At 35.9% G+C, this 19,093-nt stretch overlaps 2 protein-coding genes across 2 annotated transcripts in view; both read left to right on the plus strand.

The window, feature by feature from the left end:
* The first annotated feature begins 664 nt into the window (after nucleotides 1-664).
* Nucleotides 665-1,609, plus strand: LOC136667933 (olfactory receptor 52L1-like). Its single transcript, XM_066645109.1, has one exon. It carries the CDS (start codon nucleotides 665-667, stop codon nucleotides 1,607-1,609), a length of 945 nt encoding a protein of 314 aa, XP_066501206.1.
* Nucleotides 1,610-4,855: 3,246 nt separating this feature from the next.
* The window catches only part of slco2b1 (solute carrier organic anion transporter family, member 2B1), a 31,935-nt gene continuing 17,697 nt past the window's right edge, over nucleotides 4,856-19,093 (plus strand). The window contains exons 1-8 of the mRNA XM_066645953.1: nucleotides 4,856-4,903; nucleotides 7,519-7,620; nucleotides 9,653-9,790; nucleotides 11,339-11,501; nucleotides 13,101-13,304; nucleotides 13,392-13,490; nucleotides 15,353-15,477; nucleotides 18,534-18,639. Coding sequence (XP_066502050.1) covers nucleotides 7,543-7,620; nucleotides 9,653-9,790; nucleotides 11,339-11,501; nucleotides 13,101-13,304; nucleotides 13,392-13,490; nucleotides 15,353-15,477; nucleotides 18,534-18,639 — 913 coding nt within the window. The 5' untranslated portion in view covers nucleotides 4,856-4,903; nucleotides 7,519-7,542. The remainder of the gene's footprint in view (nucleotides 4,904-7,518; nucleotides 7,621-9,652; nucleotides 9,791-11,338; nucleotides 11,502-13,100; nucleotides 13,305-13,391; nucleotides 13,491-15,352; nucleotides 15,478-18,533; nucleotides 18,640-19,093) is intronic.

A 19,093-nucleotide genomic window follows, 5' to 3' on the forward strand; every position in this document is an offset into this window, starting at 1 on the left:
ATACAAACAATTGTCATTTTTCTCCTCAAACATACATTTCACCTTAAAAGGTGAAACCAGAGAGAATTACAGTTCCCCACATAGACATTGCCTTTTTAAGGGTGGTGTGGCCATAAAACACCACAGGCCACTTCACCATGTATAGCAAAATACAAGTAAATTAATTCAGTAAATTCCAGTTGAAAATCTTTATTGATTATATAGTGGAATGCGTTGAGAACAAAATAACATTAAAACAGAGGTCATTTTGCAGGGTGCTGACACTGTTCCTTCTGTTCCTCCTTACACAAAGCAGGAGGTAGCAGTCCTGCGCTGGGTTGTTCCAGATAGTCATTGTTAGTAACTAGACTCTAAAGTCACTTTTTCCTTTGTGTCTATAAGAATGAATTATCATGAGGTGGCTAAGTAACGTTTTCTATTTCTGTCCCCAATGCCTTTGATGAATTTTGTCTCTCAGGGACAATGTCTAAAGTGGAAGACAGAAATAAAAGCCCATGCATTTTGGATGTGGGATTATGGTTGCACTAATGTGGATGGACACAATGTTATTCTAGATGGATTATATTTAGGTTTAACAAAATATTTTCTTTTAATTTACTTTTTTAGGTATTCTCATGAAATTCATTTAAAGTTTAAAGTAATTCAAACTAATTAAGCATATCTAATGCAATCAAACTCTTCTAGCATTTCTTTGCTTTTGGGCATGGAATCTCTGGACATCCCTCAAACTGGTATCTTGCCCACTTTCATCATGGGGGTCATTGCCTACTGTTTAATCCTCTCCTGCAACCTCACAATTTTGCTGACCATAGCTCTGGACCACAATCTCCACAAGCCTATGTACATTCTTCTTTTCAATCTGCCAATCAATGATTTGATGGGAGCGACAGCTCTCTTTCCACAGCTCATTGCCACCATCCACTTGCAGAACCGCAGCATCTCCCTCCCAGCATGTGTGTTCCAGGCTTTGGTGGTTCACCTCTACTGCGGTGGAGCTCTCATCATCCTTACTGTCATGGCTTATGATCGCTATGTAGCCATCTGCCAGCCATTGAGTTACCATGCTATTATGACCCCTGGCAACTTGAAGAGGATGATTGTGGGCATATGGGTTACTGATGTGGCCTTAGTAGGGACTTTGTTTCTGATGCTGACCCCTTTCAGCTTCTGTCAAACTGTTATTGCTGATATGTATTGTAACAATCCCTCTATTTTGAAATTGATCTGTGACAACACCACTGTAAATAATCTGTATGGGCTGGTTGTGACTGCATTACTGCAGGGAGTATCCACCATTGTGGTAATATATACCTACATTCAAATTCTAAAGACTTGTCTGTTTAATAAGCAGACTGACACAAAAAGTAAGGCCATTAGGACCTGTGCAACACACCTGGTGGTGTTTATTGTGTTTCAAGCCACCACAACTTTCTCAGTCCTGTCTCACAGATTCAGTCAGGTGTCTCCCTACCTGCGGAGATCTGTGGGCATATCCATTTTAGTCTTTCCTCCCATTCTAAATCCACTCATATACGGTCTCAACACCAAAGAAATAAGAGATAAATTACTGTTTCTCTTTAACAGCAATAAAATTAGCTGCAGAAAATGATTTCTGAATATGATGTATTTATCTTTTTCTTCATTATAAACTACATATTTTTGTCTTGTTTAAACTGCAGAAATTGATTAACATCCCTGACATGGAATAAGTGGACATGAAGATCAGCTGAGATTTTATAGTCCTATGTATGGGAATCACAAATTTGGACTTCACGGAATCTGTTGGGTTAATTCAGAAAGCAGAATATTTCCAATGTTTTCAATGAACAACTGAATATTTATTTTGTAAATAAGATTACACTTTATTGATCTGGAAGGAAATTGCAGCATCACAGTACTGTACATATTACACAAAAGCAGATGTTTATTAATCAGAATAAAATGGGTTGGGGTTTCAGTACAAGTACAATTAAACACAAACTAACAAGAGAAATATGTCAATTATTCTTAAGTAAGTATATACTTACAAGAGCTGCATCAATATGTATCAGATCAATAAAAATTGGGAAAGAGGAAAGTAAGACTGAAAAGTTCATAGAGTACTCAAGACACATTTAAATCTGAACACGTTCCACAATAAACAGCATGGCATGTGAAACTGTGATGCTACTGTGATAAATATATCCAAATGGGCTTGGACCTCTTTGAAAAACACTTGTCACATAACACTATCTACCAACACATCAAGAAATGCAACATGAAGCTCTATCACACAAGGAGAAAGCCACATGTCATATGTGTACATAGGCTAGACAGCTGTGTTCTTTGGGCCTAATCTTACCTCAAATAGTCCACAAAACATTAGAAACGTGTGCTGTGCCTGAATCAAAGTTTCTTCATAATAACTTGTACAAGCTGATCTGAATGACTGAAAACTACAAAACGAAGCCAAATGCAAAATGTGTGAACTAATATCCCTAATTTACTCATGTAACTTGCCTTTTGAAATTGCACTGTAATAAATATACATTAGAAAAATGATGTATGCCTTCAGATTACAAATACAATATGTTTTGGTTTAAATGTAAATCCACTCACAAGCTGCCATCAAGGTCTTTTTTAAATCCTGGGGAGTCAGTAGTTTTCAGCAAGACAGTAGAAGGCCTCATTCTGTAAGTGCTTTAAAAACATACAGAATGTATGTGCTTGACTAAGCTGCCTGCAGTCTATATATGTCTTCTATGGCATATCATAAAAAGGAAAATCAGTCAACGGCGTTTAACCACTGACCACCTTAAGTCTTATAATAAGCCAGAATGGACAAAAATTCCATTTGCAATGTTTTAACAATTTGTATCCCTGGTTTCCAAAGGATTAAACAGGTGATTTAACAGAAAGGTGATATAACCAAGTAGTAAATATGAATCTGTCCCTGTTTTTTGAGGTGATGCAGGTGTCAAATTTAAAATATGTTAATATTTGCAAAATAAAATCAAGTTGATCCCTGAAAACAGGGATCAGTTATTAGACCTACAAGTAAGTTTTAAATTCTATACTCTAAGGAGATTAAGGAGAGTGGCTGAGGCTAAATGTCTAAATCCAGAGGAGAGAAATTTTATTTTCTCAAGGATGAACCAAATGAAAATACAACATTATCTCTGATACACACATGTGCCAGAGCCAGTCTCTTAGGCTAGCTATATAATTGCTGTTTGGCCAATGTATTAATGTGGACAACAAAATATTATTTTACTACATCATATGAACACATCTGTCCTTCACGTTGTGTGAAAATTTCATGATGATGAACAAATAGATATTCTCCAAAATTGGCTGGAATATAATCTTTTTACATTGACTTCCATCGAACATTAAGGAGGCTTTTCCCTTCTATTGTAAAGTGAGGGATATTTGCTATTTTGAGAGATATATGTTTTAATTGGACAGTGACATATTCAGTTTTTCTTTTCTCCTGTTCAAAATATATATATGTAACTTCAACAGTAGAGAAATAAGACAGAATATCGTTTTTTATTCACTGATGCACACATTGTTCAGATGGGAAATTTCCACCAGAGGGCAGTGTTATAAAACTAATAACCAGGGCCCAGATTCCCAATCATCTTAGTGTTACTATCATCTTGGGAGATAGATAGATAGATAGATAGATAGATAGATAGATAGATAGATAGATAGATAGATAGATAGATAGATAGATAGATAGAGAGAGAGAGAGAGTGAGAGAGAGAGAGAGAGAGAGAAAGTGAGAGTGTTCAGTGAGATGCTCACTCTACCAATTACATAATCTTCTTTATTGTGACGTTAAATTGACATCCATAAAATAAAGATGTATACAAAGACTGCATTTATTTTGTCCTCTTGTAGTCAGAAAACGTAGAGGTACACAGAGTGCACCATTTGATGTGTGTTGAAATGTCCCAGGGGTCAGTGCTCTGTGCTAGTTCTTTTAGGCAGATTATTTATTTGCTTACAGGAGGCATAAAGGTCAACATTGGTGTCCATTTCTATAGAGTTATTGGGTAAACAGATGCTTTTCCATTGATCAGTGCGTGCTGGAAATGTTATTTATCAAGGTGGGACATGCAATTGCTTACATAAGAGAGTGAATTAATGGTTTTGTGGGTTGTCCTTTGATAGTTTGCTTCATCCTGATCAGGGCTGTGGTTGGTCTGAAACATGCCCAGATTCATTAAACATAATGCAACACTTCTGGATATCTGGCTAAAATGCATCTTAGACCACCACCTGAGGTATAGAGATCAGTTTAAAATGTATATTAAGATGGTGCTAGCTTTATAAGAAGCCTTGATGTTTGTGGTGAAAATGGATGGCTCTTGCTTCCTTTGCATTCACCACATAATATGTGGAACCATATACCTATCCCGCTCTCATGTTCAGCAATCACTCAAAAGTTTGTGGAGCTTCCAATGGTATTCTTCACTGGACCCGACCAGTTCTTACTGAGACTGAGAAGAGACCAAGGGAAGACTACCCTCACCACCCCGGACTGAGTGGGATTTAATTTGCACCAGTCACTATTCATTAACCGACAGAGCACTACTTTGGAGAATAGAAGAATGAAAAACGTTCTCTTACCCCTTATCAAATGTGTAGTAGGGGCAATATACTCCATAAGAACTAAATAAAAATGTTTTTGTCTAAGTCAATGAGTATTTGCTGTATCATAGACATGACTATCCTTTTAAAACATGCGCAAGATTAAAAGGAAACAGATGTGCCTTTCAATCTTGTAAAGCTCACACTGTGCCAAAAAAAAAAAAAAGAAAAGAAAAGAAAAAAAGCCCGCCCATTGCAGCCTGTTAAAGTTGTGGAAAACTTCCTCAAAGTGAAAGCAGGATAGACTACAACTCAGCAACTCCAAGTAAGTGCACTTATGCTGATCTCATTTTTTTAAACACATGATATTGAGTTGCAATAATTAATGATTATATTTACTTATTACCTTAGGGTAAAATGTGCAATTTTTAAATAATTACTACAAATTATACATTATAATTACTAATTATATTAATGCAAATAATTTTTAAATATTGATTTACAGTTAATTCTGTATAAGAGACATTCTTAAACCTAAAGTTTTAGAAAGCTAGAGAACATGCAGGAGTGCATGTAATCTGAGACATTCTGTAGGGAATGTAATTAAGCTTCCCATTGGGGAACATGTTGGCAGAAAGAAACATAATGCATAAACACTGGCAGTGGCATTTGATCTACATTTGTAAAGGTTTTGAGAACAGTTTGACAACAAATTGGGAATGTTTATGTTCACATGTGCATGCTTTAGCTTTGCCAGTTTCTAAGAGAATATTCTGACACTAAAAAGTAAAAACAAATTCATGCCACATTATATATGCTGCGTTAGATTTTGGCTGCTGTGACTATTTTTTCTATCTTTAATTCTGTTAAAATATATCTAAAATCATCCATTCTGTTTGCTGTCAATGGCAGGTTTTTTTTAACTATTAACCACTTAGTGTCATAACAAATGAATTATGTTTTATAAAGAATGTGATATTAATTCTCATTAGTAATTTATCAAAGCAAGCTGGTGTATGTTTTTCAGTGTGCAGAAAAAACCTTTAAGCAATATTTATTTTTTCATATTGAAATTAAAAGACATTTTCTCTTCAATGCTCTTCAATTTTTACATCAAGTCATTGTGTCATTTCATGTAAATATATGTGCATTTTAACACAACAAAAACAAACATGGCATAGGCAAAAGAAACAGAACACTAGAGAAACTCAGGGACAATAAGAAACACAAGAACATCTACAAAAGTACACAAACTGAACTAGGTGACAAAATTAAAAGTGACACAACAAAGACAGCGACACAGAGCTTAAACACTTAAGACAATGGAGAGAACCTGTGAGCTAAGTTACATGACCAACCATGTAACCATGTCTGGTAGTCAACACACAAGGGAGCTTAAGTGCATGGCAACCTAAACCAACAGAGAACGTGACTTAAATATGACAAAAGTCAAGAACCCAATTAAACAAAAGATCTTGACATTACCACCCCAAAAAGGAATGAGGAATAAACAAAAATGGAATGGGAAATAAAATTAACCAGAGAGACTAACTAAACAGACTATAACACAGGAAATTGCATCAAATACAGAATAAATCTTAGGAGAACAAGATGACAAAATTAACCAAATTAAATATACAAAACACAAAAACCCTGGTATGAGAGCTAAGTCACATGATTATCCAAACGTTTACATGTGTGGGGCATTGTAGATGAAAAACATGAGAACCTAAACACATAGCAATCTAAACAAATAAAGAATGTGACCCAAATACAGCAAAATGCCGGAACATAATGAAACACTTGACTAGAACGAACACAGGTCAAGTTTGGTCCATAAGTTGCTCTGGAGGTAGTCAGCTACAGTTTGAGTAAATTGTGTTATTTCCAACAGTAGTTAAATCTAGTGCACAGGAGAGCTATTCTTCTGATCTGTCCATATTTAAATCTCTTTTCAGATCTGTATGTAATGTATGAGTTAATGTTGTCTATTTTCACAGCTCAGCTTTTCAGTTCTGCTTTTTAATATATGGTTTAGTTTTGTTATATTTTTTATTGAATTGCATTTTATTCTAAATGTTCCTATGCATGTTTGTTTCCTCTGATTGTCTTTAAGGTGACAAGTGACTCTGAGTATCCTTAAAAGCACTATATACAGTAAATATTATTATTATTACAGTTATGAATCAACTGCTAAATGATTTCCTGGGGGAAAATTAATGAAGGACAAAATGTATTCAGTGTGTTTTCATTCACCTTTTCATTATGTTAATGTTCTCCAGACAATATTTAGATGTGGTCACTTTGGGCAAAGATGCATTATTGCTGACCAACTGACCATATGACACAATTCCTGTGAACAAACTCTCCCCCACCTATCAAATAGCAGACTGCTTAAGTAAAAATGAAAGTGGGGAATATGAGCCAGACCAGAGCAAGACAATGTGCTGTCTGTAAAGCACATTGGGCTGCCAAACAAAAAAAGAAATGCAATGACAAGCTTATTTTCTTGGAGGAAGCATGTAGCATTGTATAATTAGAGGAGACCTAACAATTGAATGAAAATGTCAATAACAAAGTTGGAGAGAGAATTGAATTATAAATATATAATTACACAAGGACATAGTGTCCTTAAAGCAAACCAGCGAATAGCACCCCTTGTGGAACTTCCCTACAGATTATTTCAGTGCAATGGAAAAAAATGATCCCAACACATGCTCAGTCAATACATAAATACACCGACTCTTTCTCTAGTTGTTCTCACCTGGCTAATCAGGCAAGGCAAAACATTAAAAAATATAGGAACATAATAAAGCACAAATATTCCAAAATCTAGCAGGGCAACTCTGATTACCAAGTACAAGTATACCCAATGTCCTTATTTAGCTTAGTTCTCTGTGATAGATGAGAGATTATATTAATATTTGTTGTGTTTCTCAGGCTGTGACTTGGTAAGAAGAAGCAATGACAGCTACAGGTCCACAAGGAAACCCACAGAGGGTGAAATCTTGCAGGGTCCCAAACATTTTTTATAACATCAAGGTAAGTTTTCCAAACAAATATAGGATATATATATATATATATATATATATATATATATATATATATATATATATATATATATATATATATAAATCTGTTGGTGTAAGAGCTACTATTTGTTAGATTTGATTCTTCTGGTTTTTGGATATTGTTTGTCTTAAATTAAACACCAGACCTCAAAAGGGAGAGGTGCTGCTAAGTATTTCAGGTTATGTCAGTAATGCAATACATACCAAAAAAGGGAAAAAATAGATTAATAACTACATTAAATAGCTAAAAGAGTCTTTTGCTGTCAAAAATATACTTAAAAAGTGAAAGTGAATGTATCTGTTACTGAGTAAACAGGGTAGCCTGGAAATCATTAAACTAAACAAACCCCAAGGAATGCTGTATATTGGACTTCACAGTGAAAGGCAATGAGTTTGAAACACAGCTAGAATGCTTCCTTACTGTCATAACACTGCAGAAAAGCTTAACCCACCTACATTTCCTGAACTGTGTGTCGGGAGGATTGTTTTTTTCCTGACATTCAGTACATATCCTCACTTTGTTCTTCAGACAATGGAGGAAAATTAAAATGGTAAAATGATATTAATATAATCATAATCAATAGAATAAGCTATTGAGATTTTTGTATTGCAGTCACAACACTGTGCTATTTGTTTTTACATTTATTAATGATTATATATGACAACTTAACATTTTTTCACATTTGTGTAACAGATGTGACATGTACAAAAGATGATACTGTCAATGATCTGGGGTAAAAGTTGTTTTTGTACTTTCTGACACTCTGAATTCTGTTACTGTATTTGTTGTCATGGCACATAAATAGATTGCGTGCTTGACTGGCAATCTTGAAAGAGAAAGGTGTGGTTAAGAGCAGAGCAGTTCAGATAATGTCTCCCTTACACAATACATATGAGCATAATAAATCCTTATTTTACTTAATAAGTTTTTATTTTCACAGGCCTCCATTTCAAAGATCACAAATGTCACATATTTTCAAAGAAACGTGGCAGATTGGTTTATTTAATTAATTTATTTATAGTTACATAGATGCATAGTTATATATGCCTTTTTAGACACCCAAGGACACTTTACAACCAACACTGCACAGAATGCTATTCCATTCAACATTCTGTCCAGACAAACTTGTGAGAACTGGCAGAGAAATGTGCATTTATGAATTTATGTAGTTACATACTACTTAAAAATTCATTAATTCATTGTCTGAAACCTCTCATCTAGTTCAGGGTTGTGGTTGGTCAAGAGCCTACCTGGAATCACTGGGTGCAAGGCAGGAACACACACTGGAGGAGGTGCCAGTCATTCACAGGGCGACACACACTCACTCACACATTCACTCACACATATGGACACATTTAAGCCGCCAATCCACCTACCAGTGTGTGTTTTTGGACCATGGGAGGAAACAGAGCACCCAGAGGAAACCCATCAGACACAGGGAGACCAAATCAACCTCTTATGTGCTGCGCCACCATGCTGCCCCACTACATAAATTACTATATCAATTAAAATGACATAAAATAGCCTGCCATAATGGTTGATTGTGAGCCTAGCGATGGTATTAGACTCAGAGATGAAAATACTTGTCAAAATAATTAGTTGGGATAGACAGGCAGTGTCATGCTAGGTTGGCAAGATACAGGTGTTTTAACAAATTTTATATAAAGTTACATTAATACACTCAGTTGTAGCATTTAAGCATTTCTTTGTAGCACTTCCCTGGGAAAGTTCTACTCAAATGATCTCCAATCATATTATATTAGAAAGACCTTTTTTTATTCATTGGCCCTCAGTAGAAGTACATGGAATTTGTTATTTTGTTACTTTAGTTTTTTTTTATCATTTCACTGGTGTTTTCCATAATGATCATATAGGGTGTTTCTAGGAATTGGAACATTACACATATCTCTTCCATAGATATGAGTCTATGTGTTTGTTTCTTCTGAAATTCAGAGTTATTTCTTATTGAGACACTTACAGCATATATTGGTTTTTGTTTCAGTTCTTCGTACTGTGCCATGGAATGCTGCAGCTTGCTCAGCTATTGGTATCTGGCTATCTGAAAGGCTCCATTTCCACCATAGAGAGAAGGTATGGCCTCTCAAGTCAGAAGTCTGGACTGTTGGCTTCTTTTAATGAGGTAAGCAAATTTTGTACTCCTCACTAAAATGATAAATTAGTGCTAAATTCCAACTGACCAAAACCCTCTTCAGGTCAGAGAAAACCTAAATTCTACACAATTATGTCCCTGAAGTAATTTCTGGATTGTAGTTGCATTACTTATAATAAAGTTCCTTCACTTTCAACCTTGTAGACACATGTACTCAGTTGTGCACATACAGCTTGTACAACCACCACAGAAAAGCATCAGTCTAAGGTCACCAGGTCAATAACAAAGGTTTGCAAGAATGGTAAAATGCCCCTAGCCTTGGACTGTGAATCAGTGGATCTCTATACCTTGGATCCAGATCCAGAATGAATTATCCAACATAACTTTCATTCATTCATTCATTATCTGTAACCGCTTATTCAATTCAGGGTCGCGGTGGGTCCAGAGCATTGGGCTCAAGGCGGGAATACACCCTGGAGAGGGCGCCAGTCCTTCACAGGGCAACACAGACACACACACACATTCACTCATACACTCACGGACACTTTTGAGTCACCAATCCACCTACCAACGTGTGTTTTTGGACTGTGGGAGGAAACTGGAGCACCTGGAGGAAACCCACGCGGACACGGGGAGAACACACCAACTCCTCACAGACAGTCACCCGGAAAGGGAATCGAACCCACAATCTTAAGGCCCCTGGAGCTGTGTGACTGCAACACTACCTGCTGCGCCACCGTGCTGCCCCAACATAACTTGACTTCACTAAAGTTTCTGTGGCTCAGTGACATTTAATCCTTAAAAAAATGTATTTCTGTTCAAATCCAACAAAAGTCATTTAATTTCTTGTGAACAATAGTTGATTTATGCTTCAACTCCTTTCAAACTACTGTAAATATCTATTATTAATATTCTAAAATGTCAATGTCAAAATATCAAGTAAAAACACATTTGTTAACAGCTTAAATATTCATTCATTCATTGTCTGTAACCGCTTCCAGTTCAGGATCACGGTGGGTCCGGATCCTACCCAGAATCACTGGGCGCAAGGCAGGAACAAACCCTGGAGGGAGCGCCAGCCCTTCACAGGGCAACACGCACTCACACACTCACACATGGATACTCATTGGTAGCCAGTCCACCTACCAATGTGTGTTTTTGGACCATGGGTGGAAAAAGCTTAAATAGCTGAACAGAATTCAGCTTAACCTCATACTACACCATGTTTGCCTGCTACCAAAAACCAGCAGGGAAAGTAGACATGAGTCAATTACTCCACATACTCTAGAAAAACATATGTTTTTAGTCTGTGCATGTTTCAAATACCAGCTGTTTAGTACACAGTAGCACCATGTGTGGCTATTTTCAGCATGTCCATAAGCTTATTTCAGACTGCTCTAGTGGAGCATTGCCTAAAACAATAATAATTCCAAAAGCACAGGACTTACTTTTGGATAAAAAGTCTATTTGTGCTGCTTAGAATACCTCACGTAGTGGTCACAAGTGGTCGAACGTCAGCAAACCTCGGCTTAATGCAATTCATTTTCAGTACTCAGGTGTTTGTTTCTGTGCCTGCAGGTAGGGAACACTGTTCTCATCGTGTTTGTGAGCTTTCTGGGGAGCCGTGTACACAGACCCAGGTGCATCGGGATTGGAGCAATAATAGCAAGTATGGCTGCATTCCTCATAGCACTGCCTCACTTCATCAGTGGAAAGTATGAATACGCAGATCATGTAAATGGTGAGTGGTTTCTACACATCTTCTGTGATGTTTTCTTTTCTGATAAATCTCTTACAAAACCTAGTCTAAAAAAGGTAATCAGATAAAATACAAATAAAACAGAAAGCACAGGTTTGTAGCTCCACTCTGAGCTCTATTAAAATTTAACACAGTACAAAGATTAGATGTTAAACTTTTTTATCATATCAGCTTCAGTGTTAGTTGTAAATATACACTCATTCTGAAATGGGAGTTTGCAACATGAAAAATCCATGATACTGAAGAGCCACCTTTTGCTTGGGTGTCGCCTTCCAGAATTCGCTTTCTATGTTCCAAACTACCTTTAACTAATTTAAAATCTTACATCGTCTGTGTCTGGGTATCAGTGTGACTTAATTAATATGGCTTAACAGGTAGTATCGCTGTCACACAGCTCCAGGGACCTGGAGTGGGGAGTTCTAGTCCCGTTCCGGGTGACTGTCTGTGAGGAGTTTGGTGTGTTCTCGCCGTATCCACATATTTTTGCCAGGTGCTCCGGTTTCCTCCCACAGTCCAAAAACACATGTTGGTAGGTGGATTTACGACTCAAAAGTATCCATAGGTGTGAGTGTGTGAGTGAATGTGTTCTCACCTTTCACCCAGTGATTCCAAGCAGGCTCTGGACCCACCGCAACCCTGAACTGGATATGCGATTACAGACAATGAATGAATAAATTGTATACTGGACTCAGAGTGGGATTCCATAGACTACATATTAGGCTACAGAATCAATCTATTTTACTCACCTGGCAGATAAAAAGAATGGGCAATTTCTGTAAACATTTTCTATTTCTTGACTCATTGAACATATCCATTGTGAAAGTGTCCACAAATGTCTTAAATAGGTGAATGTAATTATGCATGAAAATTAATGACACCCCCAATAAAAACAGCCTAGTCTTTTAAGATGAAAATTGGCTCACTGAAAAACAATATCCAGCTAATCAAACAGTTTAGGTGCAATGGGTGGTTGCAAGGATTTTAGATATATGTTTCCATCTTTCAGAACTGGAGTAATTTGGGTCTTCTATCCCAAAAAGGTTTAATGTTGATAAAATATATACATAATGTACTGCACCTGTCACATAGTTTTGGGATCAGATTTGGAAAGAATACAATCTCAGAAAAACTGTCACTGTGATGGTCCCCTCAAAGGTACATATAACAAGGAACATATGCCATAATAATTGTATATTTTAAAGCTATGTTGATTTCATATGCCACATTTCACCTCCAGGAATTTTACACAGTTCTATAATGAAAGCTTAACAATATTCACCTCTCCTCCTGGAGAAGAGAATATAATGTACCTTGAGGGAACGCAGTTTGACTGTAAAACCTATGATGTACCTTTATTAACAATTACATAATTGCATCATACATGTTTCTTAAAATTCATAATTAGGACATGATATGTTGTGTTTATTTAATTAAATAGATCTTGCTATTTGTTGTGGTATTTCAGATACTGCCTCTGCTTTTTAAATATTGTGGTTTATAAAATGGCTGTGATTATTGAATTCTTATAAGGAAAGCTGTTCTCTGTTGTTCCAACTAATATCCTTTAATTGATATTCTCAGAGGGAGATGTCTCTGGACTTTGCAAAGACCTCCAGGCATCCAATCAAACATGCCCAGATAATGAGGGTCATGCCCCCCATGCAGTGTTTCCCATTCTCCTCCTGGGCCAGCTGCTGCTGGGCATAGGTGGGGTTCCTATACAACCCTTTGGCATTTCCTACATAGATGACTATGCAAATAAGAAGAATTCACCCTTCTATCTTGGTAAGAGTGATTCTCATGTTCAAATGTGTGTTTCTCAGTTACAATGGAATCTCCTTCATGAACAGCTTTGCTGTGTAAATCCCACAGGGATACTGTTTACTTTGACTGTGATTGGACCAGGACTTGGTTACCTGATGGGGTCAGGCCTGCTCAGTTACTACGTTGACTTCAACATACTGTCTGAGGGTGAGTTGCAAGCTTTCATTTCATGCAAACCCTTGTATCATTACTGTCAGAATCAAAATCTTATACCTTTGTGGTTGTCATTTTTTTTCTTTTTTACATGATTGGAAAATGGCAAATATTATCTGAAAGAATTCCATGACAAATGAATCATTCTATGACAAAATGTTCATAGCACTGTAGTAGAAAATGTCCAACGTAACAAAATCGTATGTTAAATTGCATTGTCATGTTTAATTTGGAACAAAATCTCAATTTTGTGTTTTTATGCATTGTTTATCACTCTGTTGAAATTTCATGGTTCAGATTTACTAAGAATAAAATGTTACAGTAACATACATTGAAATATAGAAACAAAATTTCCATCTCCATTTAAGTTAATTATATCTTAACATCCATATTTGTGAAACATTCTGCACAAATGTTTTAAACAGTTAACTACATAAATTATGCCTGTAAAGTTGTTCTGAAATATTTTTTTTATTATTATATTTTAATAAAAGATCTTCACAAGGTTTTAAAAAGGAACATTTATCCTCTGTGTAACAGAGGTAGCCAAATACTGTTCAACTCAGTTAAAGTCTGTGTCTCTACATTCTGTATTTGAAATTATAGCTAGATCAAGAATTCTTGGTTCCTTGATTATAAAAAGGGGGCCTTTTTAAGTCAAAAGCATATATTTCTAATGTCAATAGCAGAATGAGGGAAATAAAATAACTTACATGGAGAACAGAAACTTGTTGATAACAGATGTGTGAAAGGTAAAAGTAAAGTACATGTTCTAGTCCTCTAAACCTCTCAAACCAGAGGTGTCAAGGCTGTTGAAACTTTCTGGGCCTGAATATGCCACGAGTGGTTGAAACAACAAAAGCTTTGGGAGATTAAGTGGGGGGATGTTTGGAAAACTAAGATTCAACATGTTAGCTGAATACAGGATGATTATGTTAACTGACATATTGATGTGAAAAAGAATAATGAGATAAGGCAAGGATGGACTTGTCTGTGTGTTCTAACATGGTAGAAGATTTCTCTTTTTATTGTCTTTACTCCTCAAAAAGGATTACTGAGGTAATGCCATAGTGGAGTGTTTACATGTTCCTGTTTGAGAAACAAAATGGCTAGATGATATCCAATTTGTCAACAGATGAATGAGAAGATTATTTTATATTTTAAAAATATTGGAAGGGATTTTGTATATTTCTCCTAAATTTGAATAGCATATATTGACAATTCAAGGAATCTGTTTCTGTGTAAAAAAAAAAGGAATGGTAACATTAGAAAATGTTCAATGTTTTACTTTTAAGCTGTGATTATCTTCAGGTATCTTCAGATATCCACAGTATTGCCCCTTCTTGCCTATGATCAAAATGCAGCTATGATGATATTCGGTTTAATATCACTCCCTGTTGCATGATATTGATTAATTATATATTGTCACTATCAGAGGAAAAGGAACGAAGTTAATTTACTTTTATATAAATGAATGTAAATAGATTCATTAATTTTAACTTTTTATTGGCCTTTGTTTCATAACATTTTGACACAGCACAAATGACAATTTACCTTAAAAACATAACAGAAATGAAAAGTTTTGTTCTCAAGGTAATGATACACTGATTAAAAATATGATTAATATGTGTGTAATTTTGGACTGTTTTTATTGATCTGTTCAGTATTAGCTTTTTGCCAAATGTAAAGAGTATCCAGCATTTTCAAAATATGTCGAAATATTGAGAGCGAAATATAGGGATGTGTATGTTACACATGCAATGACAACACATGTAATTAATTAATTCCTTCTTAAAGAGTATTGTATTTTCAGGTTTTTTACTGATTATTACAGGTATTTTCCTGTCTGTGTTTAGATCCAATATCCAAAGATGACCCAAGATGGGTTGGAGCTTGGTGGCTGGGTTTTATTCTTGCTGGGACTTTCCTTTTCCTCACCTCCCTGCCTTATCTGTTTTTCCCTAGAACTATGACAACAGAGGTATGTCATTTTCTCATCAATTATTTTAAATTCTTCCAATAATTACCATGTCTACATAAGACTTAATCATTTTAATTATTAGTACAAAGTCTTTGCTGGAATGTACTGTAATGGAGACCAAGCTTGTTGTATAGAAATTCAATGAAACATGATTAGTTAAACTTTAGTTTTAGTGCTGTAACTGATCACTGATCTGACATTACCCTTCTAGCTGTTGTATTCATGCCAGGTCAATGTTTGTGGTGAAAAATATGAGATAGAGCTTTGTTATATAAACTCTTGCTGGTCTGGCTGTGCGGGAAAGTGAAAGTATAAAAGGTAATATGAGTAACTTGGAGACGTCCAAGCATTTACTAGAATGTTTAGTTTGCTTGCCAGCTCTTGCTCAACTAAATGGATGACTTATCATACTAGATTCCCATGGAAAGCCAGGGAGAGGGTTTTCATGGAACTGTTGCACTGACGCACATTGTGGAGGGGGGTTAGTGGAAGTGGGGTTGGGTGGCAGGGAGGTTGAGTGTAGTGAGCACATTCACCCCACGTTTTTTTTTTCAGTTACCCTTTTATCTCAGTCACAAATGTAAAGTTAAACAGATTAAAGAGTTCAAGGATGTTGTGCCTTTACCAACATATAAATCTATACAAATATTTATATATAAAAATAATATTATATAATGTTCTTGGGGACAATATTGTATCCAAATGTATTTGTGAGTTTTGGTATAGACAATTTAACGATGATGGGGAGGCAAAAAAATAAAAATATATAAAAATAAAGAAAAAGCCACTGTTTATTACATCTGGCATACTCTCTACAACACCCAAGCTTGATTCTGACAAAAAATAAATGGTGCTGTGTAAAGCTCATTTAAAATAAATTTAATTTAATTTACCAAGAGGCAATTATGAGACCAATGTGATGCCATAGTATATTATGCATAGACAGTGCAGAAGAATCTCCTGCTTATATGGCAGTATTCATGGCCTAATGATTAGAGAAGCATAACTTGGACTGAAAGGTCACTGGTTTGATTGCCACAAAACTGAGGGCAGGGAAAGTGAAGGATACTTTTCATGACTTTGGTGCCCTTGACCAACGTACTTAACCACCAGCAGCTCCCTGGGCACCTCGGAAGCCTTCCTGCTGCTCAGGAGCTCATAATAGAGCTCTGTCCCAGTGATTCTAACTGTTGCACCACTTTTACTGAAAACATCTTTGACTCTTCACATATGTGAATAATAGAGCTGAGTAAGACAAATCAGAAATGACTAAGTTTGACCATAAACAGAATGGAGGTATTGTTAGTAAATGCCTTAACTCTGATCTCTGTGACTGATCTTCACCAGCCACATCAAAGAAATCACAAAATTGCCTTCTACAATTTTAAAACATACATCCAGATTTAGGGGTCTAGTGTCCCGGAGAGCCGGGGAAGATCATCCATACTTCATCTCCATCAGTGTGGACTGCTGTAATGATCTCTTTACTAGACTTTCTAAAAATACAAATATACAGCTCCAGGTCATTCTGTTTGCTGTGGCTAGAGTTTTAACCAGGACTAAAATGACTCAGCACACTAGTCCAGACTTTAAAATGCTGCTACAAGTCTGAAATCACTGAATAAATCGGGCACGCATTACATTCCTCATATGTTTATAGAATATGAACCAATAGGTCTCTGAGAATCTTATAATCAGGGCAGCTAACCCAGAGCTCAGACTAAACATGGTGAAGCAGTATTTAGCTGTTATGTCACACACAGCTGGTACAAATTGGCATATGAAGTTGCCCCAAATGTATCAAATTTACAAATCCAGCTAAAAAAATGGCCTAAAACTGAGCTTCATATCTCAATCTGGTTTTAATCACACTATTTTAATTGTTTTAATTTCATTTTTTAATTCTTGTTTGTCAATAGATTTATACATTAGGGAAAAGGGGGGGGGGGGGGTTGTGCATAAAACATCTGCTTGTTAAGTCATGATGTATCGACCTTGTGAAACGTCATGTCCAAACCACTGCTTGGTATAGACAAGTTAGTGATTTTTCCCGCTAAATTTAGTGGCTTTTCAGACCATAACAAATTATTATGAAGAAAATAATGACCGGCACAAAATCTAGCTCCTTTCTTTACAATCCTTAGTTGCTTTATATCAGATAACCGATAGTACAACTCGTTAGAACACCAGGACTGACCGTGAGCAGGAGATGTCTCTCTCTGCAGCTCCTGTACTTCCAGAGATGGAGCAACGGGAGACACGGCACTCACTCTCCGCGGTTTCTCGGCTCCCAGAGCTCATTCAGTCCGCATGACAGATCACACAGAATGAATCAGAATGAGCTGCGAATGTGCAAACAGTACTGCCAAAGGGACGTTGCTTCATTTTACTTATGTATTCCTTTTAATGAACCCCTGAGCCAAAATAACATAATTGATTTAGATATTCAGCTTTGTAACATAAACACATGCCTTATTAATGTAAGTGATGGGACCAAAGGCACAATTGGACCCGGAAATGGCAAAACGTCACACATGGCATCACACTTAACAAGCTGCTAACATCAAATAACAAATATGAAAAACCCAGAGTACTCTCAGTTAATGAGTAAACAAATGCATGTATATGTATTTACATACAAACCAAATATCCATATCTTATGTGTGTGTAATATGTGTATACAATATGTACACAAATTTAGAATGTTTTATTTGCCCAGTCTTTATAATATGTGTTTCATGGTCTATATATATATATATGGGTATATATATATATATATATATAAAAGTATATATATAAGCATAAAAGTATGATATATCTATAAAAAATATAAAAAGAAAAAAAAACAAAACAAAACTGAATTTAACTGTATTTGTACAAATGGTTGTACTATAGAGAAATCAAATGAAAACCACTAAATACACCCATAGTAATAATGATGCAAAATAAATCTGTGTTATGACATATGCAACTGAAAACACCCCTTTCATTTCTTTTATACATTACAAACCATTTTATTAGTTTCATTATGATTATTGCTATGTTTGTCTCTTTAGGAAACCACAGGAATTCCAGTTCAACCAACTGTCCAGAAAGTAATACAAGAGAAGAAATCTGAATCAGACATTGCACAGGAACTTTCTCTTCTCCAGTTCCTCAAAAGTAGGTCTGGTCTAAATTTGGGCTTGCGACTAGTCTGCTGAAATAGGCTTTAGCTTTAAAATATTTGTGTAAGATTTAAAGGCTTTAAATTTACCCAAACTGGATCCATTCGGTTGCAATTGACTTACATTAGCTTATAGTTGGTTGAGAAACCATCAGCACTGAAAGCTCATTTCAGTAAAAATGCTGTTCCAGGGTCAACAAACAATCTTCCTTTTAAGTTTACAGTAATGGTCAGAACCGGAAAAGAAAACCATCTATTTACTTCACCTCCCATGCAGTAATTACGACAGCAGAAATAACATGCCACTCCCTACATCCGTAAAGCATGACCTACTTCAGTAATTCAATGAAAAGGCAATGCTATATAAAAATGACTTTGAAATTATAGCATGTATTAGTGCACATAGATTAAATTTCACCATTTGAATTATGAATGTTACATTCATTTTGG

This window comes from Hoplias malabaricus, chromosome 15, assembly GCF_029633855.1.
Source record: "Hoplias malabaricus isolate fHopMal1 chromosome 15, fHopMal1.hap1, whole genome shotgun sequence".
In the NCBI taxonomy this organism is placed as follows: Eukaryota; Metazoa; Chordata; class Actinopteri; order Characiformes; family Erythrinidae; genus Hoplias; species Hoplias malabaricus.